This window comes from Denticeps clupeoides, chromosome 4, assembly GCF_900700375.1.
Source record: "Denticeps clupeoides chromosome 4, fDenClu1.1, whole genome shotgun sequence".
In the NCBI taxonomy this organism is placed as follows: domain Eukaryota; kingdom Metazoa; phylum Chordata; class Actinopteri; order Clupeiformes; family Denticipitidae; genus Denticeps; species Denticeps clupeoides.
This window is the reverse complement of record NC_041710.1, coordinates 32421874-32445806: the sequence shown is the minus strand read 5'-3', so window position 1 is coordinate 32445806 and position 23933 is coordinate 32421874. Positions and strand designations below refer to the sequence as shown.

The following is a 23933-nucleotide window of genomic DNA, read 5'->3' as shown; positions in this document are numbered from 1 at the left end:
GACTCACGCACACGGATCAGTTTAGTGAGTTAATCAGAGGGAGCCGGATCCCAAAAAGGATCCGAGGATCACAGTTCTACAGCTGTGTGAGACTCGCCACTTAAACCTTTGATAAATGCCGTAAATGTGAATGAATGTCAAACATAACGATGGAGTGAGAATTTTTTTTTACGTGACGTATATACATATTTTGAAATTTTGAAATACAGGGTGGTCACGTCACCGTTCAAAGCGACGTAGCCTCGTGCATGTAAATGTGATTCCCAGCAGCTTCTTTGTTTATATGTTGCGCCACATTCGCTCATTGGTGAGGGAGCAGCCGGAAGACGTTAAAGACGACAAATGAAACGCCGTTACGTCACGCAGGGGGCGTACACCGCGACGCTGTAGCCACACGACGACGGAACAGGCATTTACGAGCCTCATCCATTCCTCCCGTGAGTTCTGCGTTTTTTTTTAAAGATTTCTTTATACGACGCGTTCTGCACCAATTCCGTTTAGTGCTGGAATAATTTCATTTATTTCTGTGCTAAAGTTGGACGCGCGAGCAGGTGCATTCTGGAATAATCCCTGGAGGCGTTGCTATGGCTCTTGAGCCAACATGCTGCCCCGGTCAGATGTCATCTCAGCTCTCATTAGATGAACTAGTCGTAAGTTTTTTTGTGTCATTCCGGTCATACACGGTCGGTACGTAGTAAAAATGTAAACGTTCCTCCGCGGACTTAGTGCAACACAAGACAGGAGAAGTGCAATAATACAACATTTTCACCAGTACTGTATTCCAGTACCAGAGATGTGCACAGAAGGCAGTTCTCATCTGCAAAAATAAATTAGAGAAATAAATCTAAATGTGCAGTTTGTAGCAGCAACGTGCCAGAGAATGTGATGTTGTTATATTCAGAAAGAAAGTGCAGTATAAAATGGTTCAGTTCAGGTTGAGGGGTCTGATGGCCAGGGGGGAAGAAACTGTTCCCCATTCTTGCAGATGGGAGGTGGGAGCGGTGAGTGGGTTCTTCCATAAACTCAGCTTAAAATCAACAACGACATTTATTTCTTATAAGATCATAATCGCATACAGTATGTCTACAGTTGACACCCCCCACGCTTGACCGTTCTGTGCACAAGGGAAAAACTCCACCTCCAAAGAAAGGAAGATACAGAGAGGGACGCCCCTTCCAGGGCAGAGTGAGCCTGCAGTTGGTGTCAGTGCAGGGTTGGTGATGATTTGTCTAAGAAAAGAAAAAAAAAAAAGTCCTACAGTTGTAGAGGTGGAAAGGTCCAATGTGTAATATAGAGCACCTGTCCATGTTTGGAGGTCCTGGCTAGTGCAGAGTAGGTTTTAGTCCAGTGTCAATGTTGTACATTATGTGTTCATTATAATGCTACTGGTCCATTTCAAGATCCCAGAGGCATTAGCTGTTACGGTGGTGGCGGCTGTGGTGACCCTCTGGTACGTTTCATCAGTCATCTCATCAGCAGAACCAGGATTCCTCTGGTGGTCTCTTCATTGGACTCTGGACGTGGTCTGCGGGCTTGATTCAGTGCCTCGGGGAAAACAACCAGAACAAATCCGCCTCTATGCACTATACTCCCTACAGGCGAAATACGGGTACTGCAGCCTGCTGAGCAGTATTGAAGGTGGAACAGTCAATTCGAATACGCAGTTTCAGCGTCGTGATTTACTTTGTGAGCTTTAAAAAGGCCGCTCCCTACCTCTGCAGCCCTTTCTGCCAGCAAGTATGGGGAATAGAAAACCGACGTTGTTTAGGTTAATGAACAGAGCAATCTTGATTCCAGGGTAGCACGGGCGCATGTGGGTACAAAAAAACAACAACTGGCAATGCCTGTGATGCCGCCCTTATCAAAAAGCGCCACTGCACACGTGCCACACATCCCCAGTGTCCTTGAAGTTTCTGTGGATTTTCTGGGCGTGGCATTGCTTTGCTTTTCTGATGGCCCTGGACAGGTTGGCCCTTGCTGTCTTCAGGACACCCTTGTCACCTGATTTGAAGGCTTCTGGTAGGAGACTGGTGATGTTCTTGGTGACAGTGTCTTACTGATGTAGCGAGTGACCGATGGCTCCTGTGGGCTTTTGGATGGGCTTGGCACGTGGTGAAGTGGTCTGTAGGTTCTAATCTTGCTTTACCTCACCTTTGCTTTGTCCCCATAATCGGAAGGTTGGCGGTTCGAATCCCGAGCCTGAGCAAAGCACCGTCCCCACACACTGCTCCCCAGGCGCCTGTCATAGCTGCCCGCTGCTCCCTCAGGGGATGGGTTAAGCGCAGGGGACTTGTCACTCTCACTTTATTGTTATGTCCTCGATAGATTCATTAATAAATGTTCTTTATTGTTTGTTACCTGATCAGTTATTAATAGTATAGGCTGTGGACTACTGTACTTATGTATTGGTGTTCATTAGTGTTGCACTTCAGAGTTCAAGAAATATTTGTGCATTAAAACTTTCAATGTAAAAGACAGAGACTAGAGTCACCAGCATTACTGACATGAAAGGTTTTTACCATTTGCATGACTCATTATAATTTTTTTTTTACAGATTATTTGTGACTTATTGCACTTGTTTTCTCTGAAAATGAAGAATCATTGAGACGGCTGAAATGGATGAACTTTATGACCAGCATGCAGAAAGATGCTTTGAGGTGCCACCTGTCAAAAATGATTTTCCAGTGAATTAATCAACAGTAATTATCTTAAGCTTAAGCAAACATTTTGATATGTTTTTGATGTACTTAAGACCCCAACGGGGACAGGATGTCTATCTCTCGAGGATCCGTTCCATGACACGCTTCTCAACTCCAGAGTCTCCAGGAATGAGCCACCACTCAGTGCAGGAGACCTGAATGGTATTTCAGATGCAGGCAGCAGAACCCACCTGAACTCCTACAGATGCCTCTCAGATGAGAGGAGCAGGTAGGGTCCAAGACATCTGAGTCGCCTCAAATCCCGAACCGCCAAGGTGCCAATGAGGCACACGGGTCCTTTCATGGCTGCCAACTGCTCACCAAGGTGACGGTGTGTCACCGTGTGATGTGTTGCAGTATTTCACAATGACAATCACTTCAGTTTCACTTTATTCACATAAATTGTAAATATTCTAAATAAACACTAAATGTAATATCTCTTGTACCCTTTACTAAAGGCCTTATCTTTTGCTAGTTATGATGATATCATTGCCATGGATAAGGGATGTCTGCTGAAGACCCTTATTGATGCTGAATCTGCTGCCAGCTCTGCTGCCATCCAGCTGGTTTCGTTTAAAGATCTCTTGGAGAATGGTTTTGCGGTTTGTGTTATTGTTCTTTCTGCACTGTTACAGTGTACAGTAATGTATATAAAAGTCTTAATAAAAGGCACCAATAGAAATTAGCGAAAGCTAAATTGTTTATCTAAGCTTCAAGCTGTTTTGTCAAATATTAATCAAATTTAAAAAATGTTTATTGCAAAATGTCCTTATTTTTATGAAAGAATGACATTATGTGTATAGAGAAAGAGAGACTCTTATACAGTATTGTAAATGTTTGTAGGAGATCATTCATTAGCTTACGGAGTTGGGAGAGATCAGCCCCCAGTTCTTCTAGCACATCTCTAAATAGCAACATGAAACTTTTTATTTTTCATTATTATTTAGCATTGTTTAACACTTTTAAATACTCTATTACTAAACCATTTCAGAGTTAGGCTGGGGACGATGAAAAACCTTTTAATTAGTTTCACTAAACCTTTTGCTCAGTACTGTATGTCGACCTCCATGGTGGCTTTTTATTCAGTGCTATTGAATTCTGGCTGTTGCTTGAGTCACTTCAAATTGTCCTTTACTACTGTTTCCAGGACTCCAGATGCTGCAGCAGTCTGCGTCTGTCCCAACAGAAAGGGCTTCTTCTCGAGAAACTGGAGGATTTTAAATGCATAAACAGGTCTGTCCGACAACAGCTGAAGGACTTCCAGGAACAAGAGGTTTGTGTGAAGTGTCCGAATATGGAAATATGGAAACAAACACAGGAACATAAAAAAAATAAATAAAGAATATTTTTTGTTCATTAGTTAGAACATCATATATGTTTATATATACTACATACAAAATTAATCCATAGATAAATTGATAAATAGATTTTTTAAAATGAATAAATAAAAAACTTATAATTGAAAGAAATGTACTTTAATGTTTTGAGCCACACACAAAACAGCAGTCCTTGGTTCTCATAACACAGAAGTGAAAAATATATGCGCATTAACATATATGTGCATTAACATAATTGAGGGAGAGAAGCGAAGACTCTTCTCTCGAAACTTTGTGTATAATTCGGAGTGTATGTTTTAAATGCATTTATAAATTTGCCCTGCTCTCCGCTTTGACAGCGAGAACTTTGAAGCCCTTCTTTTGGTTTTCCTTGTTTACCTGATTTCTGAAATATTTCAAGACAGCTTTACATTACTGTTTACAAGCTTAGTGCTGCAGAATGAATGATGGAGCTGTAAAATTGGATCAATACCAGTGCAAATTGATATAAAAAAATTGATGATAAAATTTTGTATCTGAGACCATTTAAAGAGCTACAATATTTAATGTATCTATGTATTGTAATTGTATTATAATTGTAATACAAGCTTGTATTCTTATAGTAATTGATAATAATTCACCCAATACGGACAGGCTTTGTTTACGATTAAATAGTCTGATCTTTGATATCAGGCTTGTCGCCTGGAGACAGACAGGCACATCAATGCTTTGCTGAAGAAGCTTGTTCAAAATGAAAGTGAGAACCAGGTGAGAAGCCCAATTTTTCTATTTTCAACATTTCAAGTATTAATTTGCTGCTTAAATGGATACATTTTGTGACATACGTGTGTGACAATGCATGTCGTGTAATTTGTTTTGCAGCATTTAAAATCTAGTCTGGCAGAAAAAGAAATTAAAGTGGAGGAGCTGATGGCCCTGAGAAAGAAGGAAATAGTAAGAACATCTATATAGTAAGAAATAGTAAGAACAAACCAATTCTATAACACTGATTTATTTTTCGGGTTATATTTCTGGATTTATAGTACTGTACATGGACATTCAGGTTCAGAAATAGACCCACTTGAATATAATCATAGATGCAATCATGTATTTCTTTTTTTTTTTATTCAACAGGAGAACACTGAGTCTGTGGTTCAGCTGTCCAGATCAGTGGATTCCATCCATGTTCATCTGCAGGATCAGCTGTGTATAAAGGAGACCGCAAACAAGCGTCTCAGTGTTCAGTTGCGGGTACTGCAGAATTCTCATTCTCCTGTCCAAATTGTCCCCATTCAGGATTTTATTAATTGAGTCAATTAAAATAAGTAATAAACATTTGTTTGTTGCCAGTTGAAACTCCCTGTTTAATTTCCTGGAATGTGCTTATTAGTCTGAATTAAGATGGTACACGCATGAACTTGAACTTGTCTTTGTCTCAGGGTCTGGAGCAGGTGATCTCACAGCAGAAGTTGGAGATTGAGGATTTGAGGAATCACATTGCAGCAGTTTCAGAGAAGGCCTCTCAGGAAAAAGACATGCTGAAGAAGGCCATACGAGCACAGAAGCAGCGTGCAGAGAGGTTTGAGGCTGAGGTGGAGAAGACCCATGAGCAGCTTAGAGAAAAGGTGAGTTTGGTCCTACTGCTGGTGCCTAGGTCTGACTCTAGAGTAAGAGTCTCCAACCCTGGTCCTGGACTGCACCAGTCATGCCCCAGATTTAATCTCCCTGTCCATTGTTTTTCAGTCAAATCAGTTGTTGTACATGGAAAGAACTAAGCTGAGCAGGAGTAGTGCAGCACCAAGATTTGTGATCCGTGCACTATAACGTTCGGTTTTTTGCAGAACTAGGGGTGGTAGTAGCCTAGTGGGTAACACACTCGCCTATGAACCAGGAGACCCAGGTTCAAATCCCACTTACTACCATTGTGTCCCTGAGCAAGACACTTATCCTAAGTTGCTCCAGGGGGGACTGTCCCTGTAAATACTGATTGTAAATCGCTCTGGTTAAGGGTGTCTGATAAATGCTATAAATGTAAATGTAGCTAATAAGCAGGGATCCTACGGTCATTAAACCTGGAAAAGTTATGGATTTAAAAAAAAAAAGAGAACTTTCCAGGCCTTGAAAAAGTTTGGAATACAAAATAATCAGTTCTGGAAAAGTCACATCAATGTATAATGAAGTACAACATTGTGCAAGAAATATTTTCCTACATTTGCAACTAAGTTTAATACTAGTGCAGGTCTATAGTATCTATGCTCACTTTACACAGTGAACCACGTCACATGCTACTGCGTGCATTGCTTCCATATTCCAGCACCTTTGCTGCAGCATGTCTCCTTTTAACAGTCATGTAAATTATAGCTGATGATCTAGGCCCAAACCTGATTGGGTCCATTTTACTCTGGATTGTCTTGGGCAAACTTGGAGGAAGAAACACCTTTTCAGCTTGTCATTAGTTCAACAATTTTCTGGTAAATTCGGCTTATTGTGATTTGCACAGAAATTTAAGAGACCATGTGGTCGTGAAAATGTGCCTTAGAGTAAAATGTGTAAGAACCCTGAATATGTGAATTAGGCCAATCTTTGTTGTGGCATAAGGAGTGTCTTAGAAAATATTGCTTCTCTTAGCAACATTAGAACAAAACTTTCTGGCAGGTTTTTATAGCAACATTGCATTTTTACTCCTGGGTCCCATCTATAACTTTGTATTCATAGTCATTAAATTACAGTAATATTACAGGATTTATGCTACTACATGAAACTACATGTGAATGACTGTAAGCTTGCATTATTGTGTCCCTCTAGCCCTGGAGGTCAATAGTGAATACAAAAGTTACCTAATGCAAATAAAAAAAAACTACTTTTTTACTACTTTGCTGTAGAGGGTTCAGCAGCTCCTGGGCAGAATTGATAAAAATGTGTAATGGCCTGTTGACTTCCTGATTTGTTTTTTGTGTGTGAGAGCAGGATGTCAAACTGGCTGAGGCTTGTGCTGAGAGGGACTTGTGGAAGATGCAGCAAGGACAGATCGCAGAGGAAAGGGTCCATCTGGACACAGAGATCGCTATTCTTAAAGAGTGAGTAACTTCACCACTCACCGACCACTGTTCATATACCAAAAATCAAAACTTTTTACCCTGTCCCTTCCAAAGCATTTTGCATATTGTGGCCCTGCTTGCTTGTCATTGTACTCCATGAGACTGTCCGGATGTCTCCTGCTCTAAAAACCATAGACAGCCACAGCACCACAGCATTATACTCCACCACAGCTTATGACTGCATTAGAGAGTTAGGATCCGGAGCCCCTCTTGTGTAAGATAGGGACACTGATGTTCAGAGGACTCCAGAGTAACTGGCATGGCATTTGCCATGAATAGTGCAAAAATGTAAATTTCCAACCAAGCTGCCATTATCCATTTCTGTTTTGTTGTGGCAGGACATTTTTAAGCATGGACCACTTAAAACTAACACCTAAATGGAATTAAAAATACGTTTTTGGTGTTAGTGAAATTACAGGCCTGAGCGCCGAGCTCAGTATGGAAAGAGAGGCTGCGGTTGCTGCAAACGACGGCCTCGTGAGAAAAGTAGAAATGCTAAATGTGGAGAAAGGGGAACTTGGACTGGAAAATGCAGCACTGAAGGTAAGAGGCATAAATCATGAACTAAACGGAGTTTATTTCTGTGCATTCAAAAATAAAATGATGTTGTTTTTATTTACATGTAGCACAATATGTAGCACAGTAGGAATGATCTCTTTTGCTTCCTCTGTTAAGGCCTCCATTGCAGAACTGGAGATTAAGCTGGAACATTCTCTCACTGTTTGCCATGAACAAAGCATGTATTCTCAAGAGAGGAAGGCTCAGGTGGAGCAGTACCAGACCGAGGTGAAACATTTCACAATATGCTTTTTATATTTCCTGTGTGTATGAAATATAATGCACAAACATGTTCAGGTAGTAGAGCTGCAGGCGGAAGTCACTGACCTCAAAGTTAAACTCAAGGATCAACTGAGAGAGACGCAGAGCATTCAGGATGGGAGAGTTGAGGAGGTTGCTAAAGTAAGTCTCTTTATTTCCATTTTTTATTTGTTCCAACATTCCCCTTACCTTTTTTTAGTTTTAGCCTTTGCCACATGATCCTCATGATTCAAATGTCCATTATGTGAGATCAGCACCGCCGTGAGGTTAAAAGGGTGTGAGATTAAATATCAAAATACAGACGGTGCTGCTCGGCACTGGAAAGTTACATGACCAACTCCTGAATCTGGTTATGAGTATGATAGTAGAGGTGCAGAGAGGTGGCTGAGGAATCAGATTCAAGTTTTTTACTGTTAAGAAAAGAAGGAAATAAAATTAGATTGTTGCAGTGCAGCCTCCATAGAGTGCAAATGATTTACTTAATACTCACACTGAATACTCACAATGTAATTTTCCATTCTTATTTGAAAATGATTTCCAGGAAATAGTGTGAAATGGGAGAGGAAAAGGAGATTCATGATGTCACAGACATTGTAAAATGTTAGTGGGATTCAACCACATGCACTCAGTGCTGTGTCACTTACTATGTTATTGAGGGAAAACATGATCAGAAGTGAAGTGCAGGGCGTCCTGCAGAATGTCCTGCATCCTGCTGGCAGCCCTGACATCAGTCTCGCTGAGATTTGTTAATACCATTTAAAGAGCTTGTGCAGCTTTGCCTCAACCTAACTGTTGGGGGTGTAGAAGGACAAGCAGACCACAAGAAGGAGAGGATTTGGGGAAACTGGCAGGAGGAAGAATTGTTAAGTAGCTTTTGTAAATCCTGTCTAATTCAACTCCACACAGTGTGTGTCGTGTTGTGTGTGTGTTTGTGTGCCCCCACCTGCCCACTAATGATACCATGTGTGATGTTATCATCACCATCATCCCGTTGTGGCCTCAGGTGCGGGTGGAACTCCTTGCTCGGGTATCTGAGCTGGAGGTCTACCCAGAGCTCCTTACCACCGTGGAGCAGGCTCTGTTGGACTGCCAGGACCACCTGCGGCGCTGTGAACGCACCTGTGCCGAACAGGCGGACACACTCCGACAGCACCAGCTGAAGGTGTGCAGCTGGGCGACCTGCTGGAGAGTCTGGTGACCGTCACACTGTGTGTGTTTATTCCCTGCTTCCTGTAGGGCACGTGTGTCAAGCTCGCGGCCCACGAATCTCATCACACTGGTTACACACAAACTACAGATCCCATAATGCAGTGCGCACTTTGCTGTCAAACTGAGTGCACTACACACTGAGTTTGCATGGCGCTTTGAATTTCGAGCTGCTTCACAACCCATTTGCCATTGAGGTGGAAACTGCTCCTGTTCAGATTCAGCTGCAGTGTAAAGATCACCATCGGCAAGGCAACTGGAGCACTGCAATAGGGGATCTTTAATTTATGTATTATCAGTGCTTCATATCGCTGGGCCATAACAATAGATCTATTGCCCAACAGCTGCCATGGACACTGCCCTCTAGAGGCCAGAATCAAGTTTGGATGCACGCTAACTTCAATGTTGACCACGTTGCAGTTTAGATAATCAATGGTTTTGCTTTCACATGTTCCTATTGGTTTGTAAGGCTTCTACAATCCAATAATTGCACATTTTAACTGGAAAATGGTTTTAAATGGTGTCCACCCACAATTGGAGTTGGTGTCTTTACTACCTCTACCATGTAATTGCTCACCTATGTGTAAATTGTTTTCAGTGGCAATACATGGGAGCAGTGCATTATGGGTGTCCAGTGTCACTTCGAGATTCCTCTTGTGCCTGTGGTTGTGTAGTTTGTGGAAACCATGTTGCACATGCACATTTTTGTATTGAATATTTATTATACATTTTGTAGAATGAAATTAAACATGAAAAGTGAATAAAATAATGCTCATTAGCGCTGCTGCTGTTTGACACAGTTTTTCGTCTGGATGGCTGTAGGCAGACAGGCAGACGGAGAAGCTGAAGGCTTCTGTGGAGATGAAGGAGTCCATTACCAAATCAAACAGTGAGCTGCAGGAACGAGTGGAAGCGCTGCAGAAGTGAGCTGTGCTCTTCCACCATTGTCTGTGTGTGTGTGTGTGTTCTCCTCTGTGTGTGGGTCTGTCAGTTTTTATGTCTGTGTTGCAGGCGCTTGGAGCAGCTGCAGGAAGAGAACCGGGATCTGGTGAACAAGTTGACTGCTCAGGATGAGGCGCTGGAATATAGCAACAGGAAGCTGGATCAGCGCACCGCCGAGTGCCAAACCCTCTCAACACAGCTGGAGAACTTCCTAACTGACGTCAAACAGCAGGTCCACGCACCTTCTAGACAGCGTGGAAATACTAAAGCACGCCAGTCCAGCTTACACAACAGGAAATTATGGTAGACAGAGGTTTATTGCAATGCACAGTAAGAACGGAACCGGCCCAAACCGATTCAGGGGTTCATTTTTATACATATTAATCTATTGATATCTACTGAAACACTCTTTTGTCATACGTCAACACGGCTGGACCCAAAAGAGCATGGCTCGGTCGTAGTTTTAGTCTAGTCTTTGCTTCAAGCTGTCATTTTAATCTTTATTAGTTTTAGTCACGTCCATACTCATTTTAGTCCAGTCAAGTTTCAGTCAACTAAAAGTCTAAGCGTTTTAGTCAGAATTATCCATGACTATTTTAGTCTAGTTTTAAACTGATTACATTTTAGTAATGTCATTCTATTTAACCCAGTCTATATAGTACAAGTTTTAGTATAGTTTTTATTTTTGTAAAACACATTTGGTCTTATTTTTATTCAATACTACTTTATATATTTCATTATAATTATCATCAAATGACCAGCATTTACATTGTGTTTTGTCTCGTTTCTTTCTATTTAACAAACGTATCTATGTGCTCAGCATGCATTGCCTCATCTGTGTGTTTGTGTGCTTAGGTGTTCAAAGGTCTATAACATTGATAAATTCATAACACATTTCAATAACTACAGTGTATCAATTTTATAATGGTGCCCAAAAGTACCACATGCATATACATAGTGCTCATTATGTATGTACCCAACATATATCTTGTATATCTGTGCTCCATCACCTAAATATAAAGTCTTTAAGTTTAAATGTGTTTGATCAGTTAACTTATTGCAAGTTCACCATATATCTGTGTGTTCACACAGGCCACAGAAGCTCACAACTATAATACTCTCTCCTCACAGCTACTCTCAGCCACATTTGCTTGTGTGCGTCTGTCCGTATAGGTGTGTAAGGTGCAGGAGAAGACCCTGGCCAGAGAAAGCACTTTACAGGCCCAAGTGCAGGAGCTGACGAAGGAGTGGAGCCGCCGACAGAGTGAGCTGAAGCAGCTGAAGCAGAATAAAATTTCGGTGAGTATCTCCTTGTTCTTTAATTTTCTTTTTCTCAAGGTAAAACCTGAATTCAGCTCTTGGAAGTGGGAATATTTCTGCTTTTTCACGGTTTGTGTGAACGGAAGGATTTGGCTGTGTTGATGAATGAGACTTCTGGTGGACTTCGCTGGCATTTATTTCCTTGGCTGATTACAAATGGCTTCTTGTTTGTTTGCTTCCTCAGAGTGAGAGACGTTATGAACTGCGTCTGAAAGACCTTCAGCTGAGTCTGGACCAATCACAGAGTCAGAAGCAGAGCATTCAGAACTATGTGGATTTTCTGAAAAACTCCTATTCCACCATGTTTGACGAAGATCTACCCTCAAGATTCGGTTCATTACAGTTTCTAAAATGAGCTGATATTTTCTTCCGTCTTCCATGATTGAGATTCTCATACACTCTGATACATTTTACATAATTTATATGTCAATACATTTAAAAAGCAATAAGTGATTGTCATTGTGATACACTGTAGCCCAGCAAATGACACACAACGAATTGTGTCCTCTGCATTTAACCACCACCCTTGGTGAGCAGTGAGCAGCCATGACTGGCGCCTGGGGAGCAGTGTGGGGACGGTGCTTTGCTCAGTGGCACCTCAGTGGTACCCAGGCGGATCGGGATTCGAACCAGCAACCTTCTGATTGCAGGGCCGCTTCCTTAACTGCTAGGCCACCACTGCCCCAATATGTTGAATATTGTTATTAATTTGTGTTTTTGTAGTTTATCTGGGTCAATGTGAGTGAAAATACATTTGCTGTATTATTGTTGATCATCTCTGGAGTGTGAATAAAAATCTCTGATCATACATAACAGATCTTAAAGACACGCAGTGGACAATTTATGGGAATCCAGTGGTGGCTGAACAGGGGAAGAGGGAAGTGGGTGGTGTAGCATTCAACAATCCACGACAAATTCAGTCTAATTAATGCTTAATTACAACCCCACAGGTTGGATATCAGCCCAGAAGGTAAGGAACATAAATGGGACCTTGAGTCGTCCATCAAGTCGTCCATAAATGTACAAAGAATGTATTCAGGATCATATATGCGTTAAAATTCAAAACACTTCATGTAACACACAAAAGAAGAAGGGAGGTGTAGAGGGATTGTAATGCTGTATTCGTGCGTTATAAAGTTTGAAAGAAGACGTGGTGTCCTGTGGGGAAATGACAGCGCATGACCGCGCACGTCACGTCACGTCACGTCACGTCACGTCGGAGCGGCAGAAGGAGGAAGTTTTCGCTCCACGTCGCGTCTTCGTTCGCGGACTCCCACTTTGCTTGGTTTCTGCAACTTTTAACCCGCGTCGCTCGTCGCGTTGGTCGGAAAGGTCCGGAGAAGACGCGCGGAAGAATGGACGTGGCTCCGCTGACGGAAGACGAAATGGCCGAAATAAAGAAGGAAGTGAGTATGATGCTGGGCTCAGGCGACCCGTCGTGAACACGTCTGTGTCGAAAAGCAGTCTCTTCCGTTCACTTATTTCCACACAACTTCGGAACTCTGTGTCCGGGAAGAGATCGCTCCTCACTCGCTTCCCGTTTCCGGCCCGCAGGCGCTGGAGAGGCTCCGCCCCTACCTGGTGGACAAGATCATCGCCAGCCGCCACTTCGACTACCTGCGCTCCAAGAAGATCCTGACGCGCGACGACACCGAGGAGATCAGCTGCCGCAGCACGGACCGCAAGCGCGCCGGCAAGCTGCTGGACTACCTGGCGGAGAACCCGCGCGGCCTGGACACGCTGATCGAGTCCATCCGGCGAGAGCGCACCATCAACTTCCTCATCACCCGGATCACGGACGAGGTGCAGAGGGTCAAAGACGAGAGGGTGGACGCGCTGAAGGGTGAGCGGCGTTTCGTGCTTGCGGTCGAGACCGCTCCCCTCCAAGTTGGGAGTTTGCTCTCCCCGCGCGGGTTTCCCCCGGGTCCTCCGCTTGCATGGACACTAGATGAACCGTCACGCTGAGTTCGGTGTGAGTGAATGCAGTGGTGGACTGGCGCCCTGGCCTGCACCCGGCGTCCTGAGTAGAATTATGGAAAGTGAGCAAGGTTGGGGAGTTATGTAATTTAATTACAACATTTGTAACAGATTACAATTTTTAAAAATGACTGTTAATTATTGAAAGAGCAAAAGCCGTCACTAAAGGGTTCAAGTGAGAACGTCTTTGTCTTGAACTTCCTTTCCTTGTTTCCTTTTTTCTATTCAGCTTTTAAAATTATAAAGTAAAGCGACGTTCCATACTATTTCTATTTGAACTTTGACCTTTGTGTGATTTGATGCATTGTTATTCAATGCTCCCTAATGTTAAATATTGTGGTGGTGGCTGTTATTATATCATTTTTTATTAAATTGATAAGTTGTTATAATGTTTATTCATATATTTAAAGGAGTTTGGCAGTAGTCAGTGTTTAGTACTGCTGTAAGGTCATTCCGCAGTACCAGAATACAGCATTTCAGTTATCAAATAAAAAAATAAAAAAAAAGTTAAACTACTGTTCTGTTTTAAATAATTAACTTGTAATTTGTAATCTTCCCAACACTGAAAGTGAGTGAGTTTCTACCAGAAAGCAGATTACAGAATGGATGGTGGTATGGGTGGTAGTGGCCTAGTGGGTAACACACTCGCCTATGAACCAGAAGACCCGGGTTCGAATCCCACTTACTACCATTGTGTCCCTGAGCAAGACACTTAACCATAAGTTGCTCCAGGGGGGGACTGTCCCTGTAACTACTGATTGTAAGTCGCTCTGGATAAGGGCGTCTGATAAATGCCGTAAATGTAAATGTAAATGTAATGGAGATTTCTACCACTGCGCATCAGAAAGTTATGCTTTTCCTCGCTCAGTGTGTCATGCTCCCCACCGAACACCCGCCGTTAATGGAAAGGTCCGGTGGTTCAGTATATTCTGCTGACTTCCCCTTATTGCCACATAATGCTGGTGAAGTGAAGCCACCCCAGATCATAACACTGTACCTCAGGGACCATGCACGAAGCCAGGCTTTCCTGCCAAACTGAAGCTTTTTTCCATGATTAGCTGCACTAACAATCATGGAAAAATGACAACTAATGTACATAGAAACACCTTAATAACCAAACACCCAGGGTTAAACAAAACATCTAACAAAGAAATGACTGAGTACAAAGGACTTTTGACCTTTAAGTGATCTCCAACCACAACACTAAAATGGGCCTGAACTTGAGAGAAGTTAAAAATGCTTTGCAGCTGGTTGCGTTAAAGTTTTTCTTTTTTTTTTTTTTTTACAGTGTTTTCTCCTTTCTTATGTTGTCAGACATGGTTTATTTAAGAAGTGCCATTAATGTACTTACTGTGTTTTTTGTGTCTCCCACAGCAGAGGCTTCCAGTTCAGGCTTTCCACATTCAAAGTGTCCTTCTGGAGCCACCAACAACCTGTCCCGGACATTCTCCTGTGACTCTAACTATGACAAGTGCTGTGGTTCCACCATGCTGTACCACCCAGAAGGCGAGAGGAGTCCGTCCGAGTCTGTGCGCAGTGCAGCCCTGAGTCTGGGTCTGCTGGATAGTAGTTCTTCGTCGCTGCCCCGGCCCGGCGACCCCGGGGCGCCCCCACTGCCTGAGGAGCTCCAGGATGAAGAGCCTGGCGCCGATGTTGGGGCCTCTGGAAACACAAGCAGCGGAGGGGACGCCAACTTCCAGCCACTCCGTTCACGCTCTCTCACACCCCCGGATTTCGGCCCCTGAGACGTCTTTAAAGTAGCGCTCAAGGACATCATATCTTTGTCTGCATTATGTTTTCACTGCCACAAATATGTCAATATGCGTGTCCGGCCAGGCTGACATTCATGCAGAGGTTTCTGGTGTTGGCGTTGGGAGTGGAACAAATCCTTGGCGTTGGGAGTGGAACAAATTAAATGTTTTTTTTTTTTTTTTTTATACATCAGAGTGTATAGAGTGTTATTTGTTTCACTCTGACTCGATCTGTAAATGTATAGTAGAGGCTAAATTGCTCATTACAACTGAACATTGAAGAAAGTGAACTCAGGAAGACTAGTTCTCCTGACCCCCTCAGTGTAAAGTGGAAGCTTATGCAGATGTTGTGTTACCTGACTGGCCTAAAGGCGAAATAAAAACACGTACTTTTTTTCTGGGGGGGGCGGAGCTGATCAGAACCACTACAAACTTAAGGAATGGATGCTGGAAACTAGCTGTTTTTTTTTATAATTTCTCTAGTCAATCTGAAGATTTCGTCATTCTAATTCAGCAAAACTATTTAAATGAGGGCTGTCAATCTTGGCTGGTCAATTGAGAATTCCTAAGAATATAGCTTAGAATAGGTAAATGCCTATTTAAAATGGTGACCGCCAAGTGTGGGAAAGAGACTCAGACGGTACTGTGTGTATCCGAAACTTTTTTTTAATCTGGTATCAGCATGCCTGAAGGTGCATCCCGACACGCCGCGGGCCTGTTGCTCCCGTATGTTTGAGTCGTGTGTCTCCATTTCAAAATAACGTAAATGCACACACAACCTATACATCACCCAATGTCAGCGGTCGGACCCCCACACAGGAAGTAAAGGAAATGCAGCTGGCTTCGTTTATTTTGCCACGCCCTCATTTAAATAATGCGAATAAACGCGGATTGAACACAACATCTGCAGCTTCGGTTGGAATATCTGTGTCCCAGTGTTTAAATAAACGTGTTAAAAAGCTGACTGTACAGTTTTTTTTTTTTGTTTTTTTTTTGGTGAAATAAATTGTGAACCAGAGTGGTGTTGCCGTGTAGTATCTCTGCAGTAAGATTTCTGAACGATGGGGAGGGGCAGGAAGTTGTGTTGTATCATGAACACAACCACAGAGGGTCGCTGCTCCGCGCCTGCATTCAGACACCACCCGTCCTCACCGGCACCAGCACTTCAGCACTTCAGCGCTCGCTTGTCTTCTGGGACGCACAGTCGTACGTTTGGATTATTTCAGTATTTTTGCCTTTGTTTTTATATCTTTATAAATAAATTTTATCCTAGCAGCAGCTGTACATGGTAGATTCACATTTTATTAAATTCTAATATTGGGAAGTGGTACGTAGTCTTTCTTTGTTATATTCATGCTTCAAGATTTAACTCTTTGATAGTTAATTTAGCTTCAACTTATTTGCATGTAGATTTCTGAGACTTAACGATTTCATTTGTATGTTAAATTGTGTTGCTGCGCCAAGCCTGTTTGACTGACAGTGTGATGAATGTGAAGATTGCAGTGTGGCTTGTTAGATAAAAAAAAGAATGAGAAGAATGAACACAATTTTATTCTGTGCATATCTGATCGAACAAAAATATGTTGCTTCCTTAAACTAAAAGCCATTAAATGGTCATTGTGAATCCTTTACAACAATTGTAGTAAAAAATGACAGGGTAGCTACTCCAGATCCAGAATATGAATATTGTGGTGAGATGTGAGACCCAGACTTGCCGGCCAGGTGCAGTCCGGAGCTCGGAACTCGATGACGGACCAGCGGAGAACTGGCACCCAAACACCCGATCCGAGAAAGGTGGACCACCTCAGGAGAAGGCTGAAGTATTTCTTCATGAACCCCTATGAGAAGTTCCACGCAAGGGGACAGAAGCCGTGGAAGCTCATGCTGCAGATTTTGAAGATCGCAATAACCACGTTCCAGGTGAAGCACCCACAGGCTTCCTTCTCCCCGCATATGAGCTGATAAGATTCCTTGACTGAAACAGGGAACCGGTTCTGAGGCAGAAATGTCTAATTCCGGGGCACATAGTCTCCCGGTCATAAAACAGTCTCCATCACATTTGTCTTTTTCAGTTAGTCTCATTTGGGCTGACCAATGAGATGATGGTCACCTTCAAAGAGGAAAACCTTGTCTTCTTCAAGCACCTTTTCCTGAAGGAGTACAGGAGTCATGAGAAAAATTACAGCATCTTCACCAGCACGGACGTCTACGACCATATCCACTTCATCATCGAAAGGGTGAGAACGGCACTTCCTGCAGCTGCGTACGGTCGCCACTGTTTACTGTCAGCACGTGCAACCCGTCCCTCTCCCGGTGCAGTACGCCGACCTGCAGAACCTGACCCCTGGCAGCCACGCGTACGAGAGGAAAGACGGCGTCTACACGCCGCTCTTCCTGTGCCAGGAGTTCTACCGTTCCGCGAGCGTCACGCCTGGCAACGACACCTTCAGCATCGACCCGCGTGTGGAAAGAGGTACCTGCAGAGATACGCCAGGGGGGTGGTAGTGGCCTAGTGGGTAACACACTCGCCTATGAACCAGAAGACCCAGGTTCCCACTTACTGCCATTGTGTCCCTGAGCAAGACACTTAACCCAGAGTGTCTCCAGGGAGACTGTCCCTGTAACTACTAATTGTAAGCGTCTGGCGTCTGGTAAATGCTGTAAATGCCTCAACCTCTATTTTGCCTTGGTTTTTCTAAATATTGTGATGTTTGGCACAGAAACACAACCAGTTTCACACACACACACACACAAAGATCTAGCTACAGTCCAACCCTGTTCCTGATGATCTAGAGTCCTAAAGGGTCTAGGTTCAACCCTGACACTCAGGGGCTGCACAGGAAGATCTAATAATTGTTGGGAACAGGATCCGTCTCAGTTGTGACATCACGTGGCTGCACCTACACACTGTAGGATGGAAAATAACTAGGGAGCGGGTCACACATACCTCGGCAAGAAATAGACACTACCAGTCAAATGTTTGGACGCAGATAAGAGAGACATTTAGTATTTGTGAAGTATGTTTGATGAATCATTTTTTTTACCTTCATGGCTGCTCACTATTGTCATCATCAATAGGCGTGTGATGAGATGCTCATTAATATGAGTGAATGATAAGAAAGTGTTCAGCATGATCCTTCAGGACGGTCCCCATTGTCCAGCTGAAGATGGTGGAGAGAAGACACGAGTGTGAAATGCTGCCGTCACAGCAAAAGCTCCCTGATTACCTATTTTATTTTTTGCTATTTTGTCTATTACATAATGTTGTGTGTTGTTTTATACTCCTGTGTCTTCAGTTTTGTCCTATACTGCATTACATGCAGGACCCAGGTTGACTGGTTGTGTAGTTATGGCCTTTTCACTGACGGTGCGTTACAGTTGCTGATAGAAGATCTTGCTGCTGCCCTTACAGAATGTCTGTCCATTTCCCCGCTGACGCCACTCGCGGGCGGGGGTCCGGCTGGCGCTGTGAATTTTACGCTGCACTTCGAAAGGTTTGCGTGACCAGTTCCCGACCAAATCTTTGAAGTATTTTTTATTTATTGGATTCCCATGTTTTTTTTTGTATATTATCTGATGTAAATTCTATTATGTGTATCTGTATTCTATTTGTAAGGCTGCTGACTGTTAAAGTCCATATGAAGGTGAAAGCCATCAATCTGCAGCGAATCCACCGCAATGAGCTACCAGACTGCTATGGCTTCAGCATTATGGTGAGTTTACAGGAAATGCTGCTCTACACACCCAGCCAGCACCTTCAGTGAAGACAGAAACAACTGAGGTCATTCGTGATATTTACAGTGGTTTTAAAACTTTTGTATCAATCTGATCAATATTTCACTCAATATCGGCTGTGACATCTAGAGTTGAATATGAAGTCACGTCATCCCAAATCTTTCCCTTTCCTGAATGCATTTTGACAGATAGTGTTTGACAACCGAGCACAGAGTGGAAAGATCAAGGTCTTCCTGGAGAACCATGTGGAGATAAACGTCTGCAAGGAATGGAGAGTCAACGGTTCCCGTAAGAATTCTTCATCCGTTCGTTCAGCCTGGACGTGTCTCCCATGTTCTGTCTCCACTTAATTTAACAACTGGTCTTTAGATGTCATTAAGTCAAATGATGGCAATGCCATAAAATCTCATACAATGTATTGATTTCATAGGCTTGCTAGTAAAACATTACAACAACAATATGAGATAAAACTAGGGTTTGCAGTTCATTTGCTGCTTGCTCGTCCAAACCTTTTATGCATTAGATATTTGAGGAAGATGCGCCATAGACTGCATTTGTCCCATTTTACAGCCATAATAGCTCGGAAAGAGACCTTCCCGTTGTCTGTATTGCAGCAGGCAGTGATTCCCACCTCCTCCTGATCCTTCTGTTTGACCTGGTCACCATCCTTGTGTGTTTGATGTCTCTTTCCCTGTGTGTGCGCTCTGTGATTGTTGGAGTCCAGTTGCAGTTGGTAAGTGCCGCCTAATACTATCTCATAAGCAAACCAGAATCGACTTTGGGATCTATTTCCTCTATTTGTGCACATATAAAAAAAAGTGTAAAATAAAATAAAGCAGCACAGCACACGGTACACACAGTGAAATTTGTCCTCTGCATTTAACCCATCACCCTGAGTGAGCAGTGGGCAGCCATGACAGGCGCAGTGTGTGGGGACGGTGCTTTGCTCAGTGGCACCTCAGTGGATCGGGATTCGAACCGGCAACCTTATGATTACGGGGCCGCTTCCTTAACCGCTAGGCCACCACTGCCCCAGGACTAGACTAGTCCTCAAATTTAATTAAGAGAACCTGCTGAGACAGGTACCTAACAAATTCAGGTATGCAGGTGGGCTGGTTCCTGTCTGCTTTCTACAGCATTGAAGCTCTTCCTAAACATCTTCTGCTTTCACAGTTGAGATCAACTGAACCATTTACAGTATTTATCAGCCGCCCTTATCCAGAGCGACTTACAATCAGTAGTTACAGGGACCGTCCCCCTGGGGCAACTTAGGGTTAAGTGTCTTGCTCAGGGACACAATGGTAGTAAGCGGGATTTGAACCTGGTTCATAGGCGAGTGTGTTACCCACTAGGCTACTACCACCCATATCGTTTAACACATGGATGTTAATCATGTTTCACAGGAGTACAGCAAGTTTGTCCAGATATACTACGGGAAGGCAGTGCCTCTGGCAGACCGTATAGAGTTTGTCAAAGGCTGGTGTATTCTCATCATCATCTGTGACCTGCTGACCATAGCGGGATCGGTATTAAAAATAGTCATTCAGAATAAGGTGAGATCTGTCTGTAATCGGGTGCTGACAGAGACCATCTCATGGCTAATGTGTAATGACAGATTATTTTTATTTTTAGGAACTAACAAACTATGGAATCTGTAGCATTTTGCTGGGCACTGCCACCATGTTTGCCTGGATAGGAGTCATCCGGTTCCTTGGCTTCTTTTTAAAATACAATGTAAGTTAACACGTTTGATCCAAATGAGCACATAAAGGGTGTGTGGCCAAATTATTCAGGAAAAGTAACACTATCTGACAGTAATAATATTACATTACACCAAATATTACATTATTACCAAAGGTTTTGAGAATGACACAAATACTGGTTTTCACAAACCGTCTCCTAAAGATGATTCAGCTGCGGGATAACATGCGGGATAACAAGGAAAATATCAAGGACAGACTGGATTGGACTGCTGAGGACTGGGGTAAAGTCATTTTACCAAAACATCCTCCAACAGCAACTTCTCCCAACCATCCAAGAACAGTTTGGTGAAGAACAATGCCTTTTCCAGCATGATGGAGCACCGAGCCATAAGGCTAATGTGAGATCTAAGTGGCTTGGGGAAAAAAACAATGGCCAGGGCCAGGAAACTCCCCAGACCTTAATCCAACTGAGATTGTGGTCAATCCTCAAGAGGCGGGTGGACAAACCAAACCCCACAAATTCTGACAAACTCCAAGCCCTGATTATGAAGGAATGGGCTCCATCAGTCAGGATTTGGCCCAGAAGTTGATTGACAGCATGTCAGGTCAAACTGCAGAGGTCTTGAAAAAAGGGCCAACACTGCAAATATTGACTCTTTGCATAAACTTGATGTAATTGTCAATAAAAACCTTTGAAACTTGTAATTATACTTCAGTACACCTCAGAATCAACTGACAAAAAGATATAAAAACACTGAAGCAGCAAACTTTCTAAAAACCAGTATTTGTGCCATTCTTAAAACCTTTGGCCACGATTGGTACCGGACGTTTCTTTGAAAAATTAGACCAGTTTATTGGAACAATTAGCCAACAATCAAATTGCATAACCACATGCATTCTTTTGTATTGGGTTCTCAGTTTCAGATACCCATGACTACATTGCTCATTCTGGATATTTCAATTTCCAGATGTTTCTAGGTATAATTTTAATGTCAGATATCTTGTCAACAGGTATGCAAAATACATTTGTGCTTATTTGCAATTGGATCCTTTCTAGCCATAATTGTATTTGTAGCTTAAATGTATTTGTAATTCTATGTAATTATATTTGTAGCTTCTTTCTGTCTACAGAATCAGACATGCAGTCCAGTTAGCTTTGATGGTTTGACCTGCGCAGCAATACTGTTTATTTTTGTATTTTAAGTAGGTTTCAGAGCCTGTATATTTTCACTTAAACTTTAGTAAAGAAATCGGGTCTGTCTATACTTTGGTGTACTGAGTTACCCTGAAAAAGTAACACTTTTTTTTTGCCAGATCCTCATTCTGACGTTAAAAGCAGCATTCTCTGATGTGGTCCGTTTTTCTTTGTGTGCAATTATAATATACCTCAGCTACTGCTTCTGTGGATGGATAGTGCTGGGTCCACACCACGAATATGTAAGAAACCTTTTTGAAGAAATTGATTAAAAATGGATTATATAAAAGCATGTGCTCACACATACCTCTTGTTTCTAGTTTCACTCTTTTTACAAAGTAGCAGACTGCCTGTTCTCCCTCATAAACGGAGATGAAGTCTACTCCAGCTTCTCCAAACTACGCCAGAGGAACTACCTCGTGTGGCTGTTCAGTAGGCTGTACATCTACACCTTTATCTTCATCTACGCCTACATGATCCTCAGCCTTTTCATTGCACTCATCACAGACACTTACGAGACCATCAAGGTGAGCCATATGGCCTAGAAATTTGACTCGATCCTTAGGGTGGTAGTAAAAACGGTGACGTGTCACTGAGAGCAGAAATCAGTCACCTCTACACCACCTCCTCTTTACAGCAACACCAGCAGGACGGTGGCCCTGTCTCTGATCTCCAGACCTTCCTGGCGGAGTGTAAAGACCTGCCGGCCTCTGGGAGGTACAACATGGATGAAGAGCAAAGCTCCTGTCTTTCGTGTATGTGCTGCCACTGAGCCAGGAGACATCATGCAGTATTCACTCAACTACGGAATAGTACTAAAACACTCACTTGGCAACATAAATCCAACTTTCTCCATATGTCCAACCTGGAATTGCTCCATTGCTTTATGTTTTCATATTATTGTCAATTCATTGGACAATGAGAGAAGAGCACTCTTCCTTTTACTGTGTTTATTATGCACAATAATAATTGAATAATCTGCACACATGATTTACCTGACTGAATGTCTACCACCAAGTAGTTAGAAGTGGGCTGGAAGGTGGACAGACCCTCACTCAGAATGTGCTGGCATAATAACTGCTTGATGTATGGCAAGTAAACACTATAAACACTATACTGAATGTGTATTGCAGATCTATTTCATTTTGTTAAGTAAAATACAAAGGCATGAAACCTTTTATATTAGGAACTATGATTGTTGGTTTAAAGGTCCCCTATTAATAAAATGTCCCTTTCCCTTTATTAATACGAGTTCTCCTGGCCTATCTATGGTCCTGCAGTGGCTAGAAATGGTGATAGGTGTAAAGAGTGCTTTGTCATTCTGCTTCACCATTCAGAGAGCAGCAACTCAGATGGCGGGATCTGGAATTTGTCCCCTTATGTCATCACAAGGGGACATCATGCTGTGTCCGCCCAGAAAATTTCCCACCCCTCCCCTAAAAAAAGACATGCTGTGAATGGATGTAAAAATGTACCTGCACACTTCTAAAGGCCGCTCCTCCTCGTCCTGCATCTCTCCTTCTCATAAGCATTTAAAGCTACACACACAGACATCTGATTGTGTCGCCATATTCAGATTTCACACGTTCTTTATTTCTGAAACAGATTTCCTGGCTGTAAGCCTCGCTGAACTACAATACGGCGTATTGCAGCCTGCTGAGGAACTGACAATTAGAATAAGCAATTAGAATAAGAGAATCTCCTGCCGCCCTCACTCCAACAAAGTATAGGGAATAGAAAACCGATCGATGGCCAATCAATCATGATGCTAGGGCATCATGGGTGCGCGCGCGAAATAAAAGAATAATAATAAACTGCCGATGCCCGTGATGCCGCCCATGTCGTGCGTGTCTAAAATGCGCAGGACATACACTTTTTTATTTCCAAACACATTTAATATTTGTGTTAATTACCAGTATCTCCGATACCAACCTGAATTTTACTTTGTGTCAGATCGTAAAGAAAACCAGTGGAAACTTCTACTGCAGTGTAAAGATCGCGTTCGGCAAGGCAACTGACGCACTGCATTATGGGATCTGTAGTTTTTGTGTTATCAGCGCTTCCTCTAGCCCGGTCACAATAATAGATCTATATAAAGGGATATAAAGTTTGACTCCCCTGAAACAGTTTGCATGAGTTCTGCCTGCTTGCAGTAGCCTATTATTGGAATAC

The 23933-nt window shown here is 42.8% G+C and overlaps 3 protein-coding genes across 5 annotated transcripts; all 3 read left to right on the top strand.

Moving 5' to 3' along the window:
• Positions 1 to 373: 373 nt before the first annotated feature.
• On the top strand, positions 374 to 11928 carry LOC114788666 (outer dense fiber protein 2-like). 2 transcript variants are annotated; one of them, XM_028977465.1, is made up of 19 exons: positions 374 to 437; positions 536 to 650; positions 2555 to 2657; positions 2753 to 2928; positions 3175 to 3301; positions 3847 to 3972; positions 4709 to 4783; positions 4898 to 4969; positions 5150 to 5266; positions 5455 to 5640; positions 6983 to 7092; positions 7521 to 7656; positions 7789 to 7899; positions 7969 to 8073; positions 8936 to 9094; positions 9961 to 10061; positions 10150 to 10312; positions 11254 to 11379; positions 11585 to 11928. In XM_028977465.1, exons 3-19 carry the CDS (start codon positions 2616 to 2618, stop codon positions 11753 to 11755), a joined length of 2103 nt encoding a protein of 700 aa, XP_028833298.1. In that variant the 5' UTR covers positions 374 to 437; positions 536 to 650; positions 2555 to 2615; the 3' UTR covers positions 11756 to 11928. The 2 variants fall into 2 exon arrangements, with proteins under 2 accessions (XP_028833298.1, XP_028833299.1); XM_028977466.1 differs by lacking the exon at positions 536 to 650 and having other exon boundaries at positions 387 to 437.
• Positions 11929 to 12615: 687 nt separating this feature from the next.
• On the top strand, positions 12616 to 16092 carry bcl10 (BCL10 immune signaling adaptor). Of its 2 annotated transcripts, none has more exons than XM_028977566.1 (3): positions 12616 to 12806; positions 12955 to 13243; positions 14755 to 16092. In XM_028977566.1, exons 1-3 carry the CDS (start codon positions 12756 to 12758, stop codon positions 15120 to 15122), a joined length of 708 nt encoding a protein of 235 aa, XP_028833399.1. In that variant the 5' UTR covers positions 12616 to 12755; the 3' UTR covers positions 15123 to 16092. The 2 variants fall into 2 exon arrangements, with proteins under 2 accessions (XP_028833399.1, XP_028833398.1); XM_028977565.1 differs by having other exon boundaries at positions 14752 to 16092.
• Positions 16093 to 16275: 183 nt separating this feature from the next.
• Positions 16276 to 22939, top strand: mcoln3a (mucolipin TRP cation channel 3a). The gene is made up of 13 exons (XM_028977131.1): positions 16276 to 16334; positions 16851 to 17048; positions 17201 to 17365; positions 17448 to 17601; positions 18541 to 18622; positions 18745 to 18841; positions 19052 to 19151; positions 19478 to 19596; positions 20267 to 20416; positions 20496 to 20597; positions 21881 to 22003; positions 22082 to 22288; positions 22399 to 22939. Exons 2-13 carry the CDS (start codon positions 16875 to 16877, stop codon positions 22531 to 22533), a joined length of 1608 nt encoding a protein of 535 aa, XP_028832964.1. The 5' UTR covers positions 16276 to 16334; positions 16851 to 16874; the 3' UTR covers positions 22534 to 22939.
• The last annotated feature ends 994 nt before the right edge of the window (positions 22940 to 23933 follow it).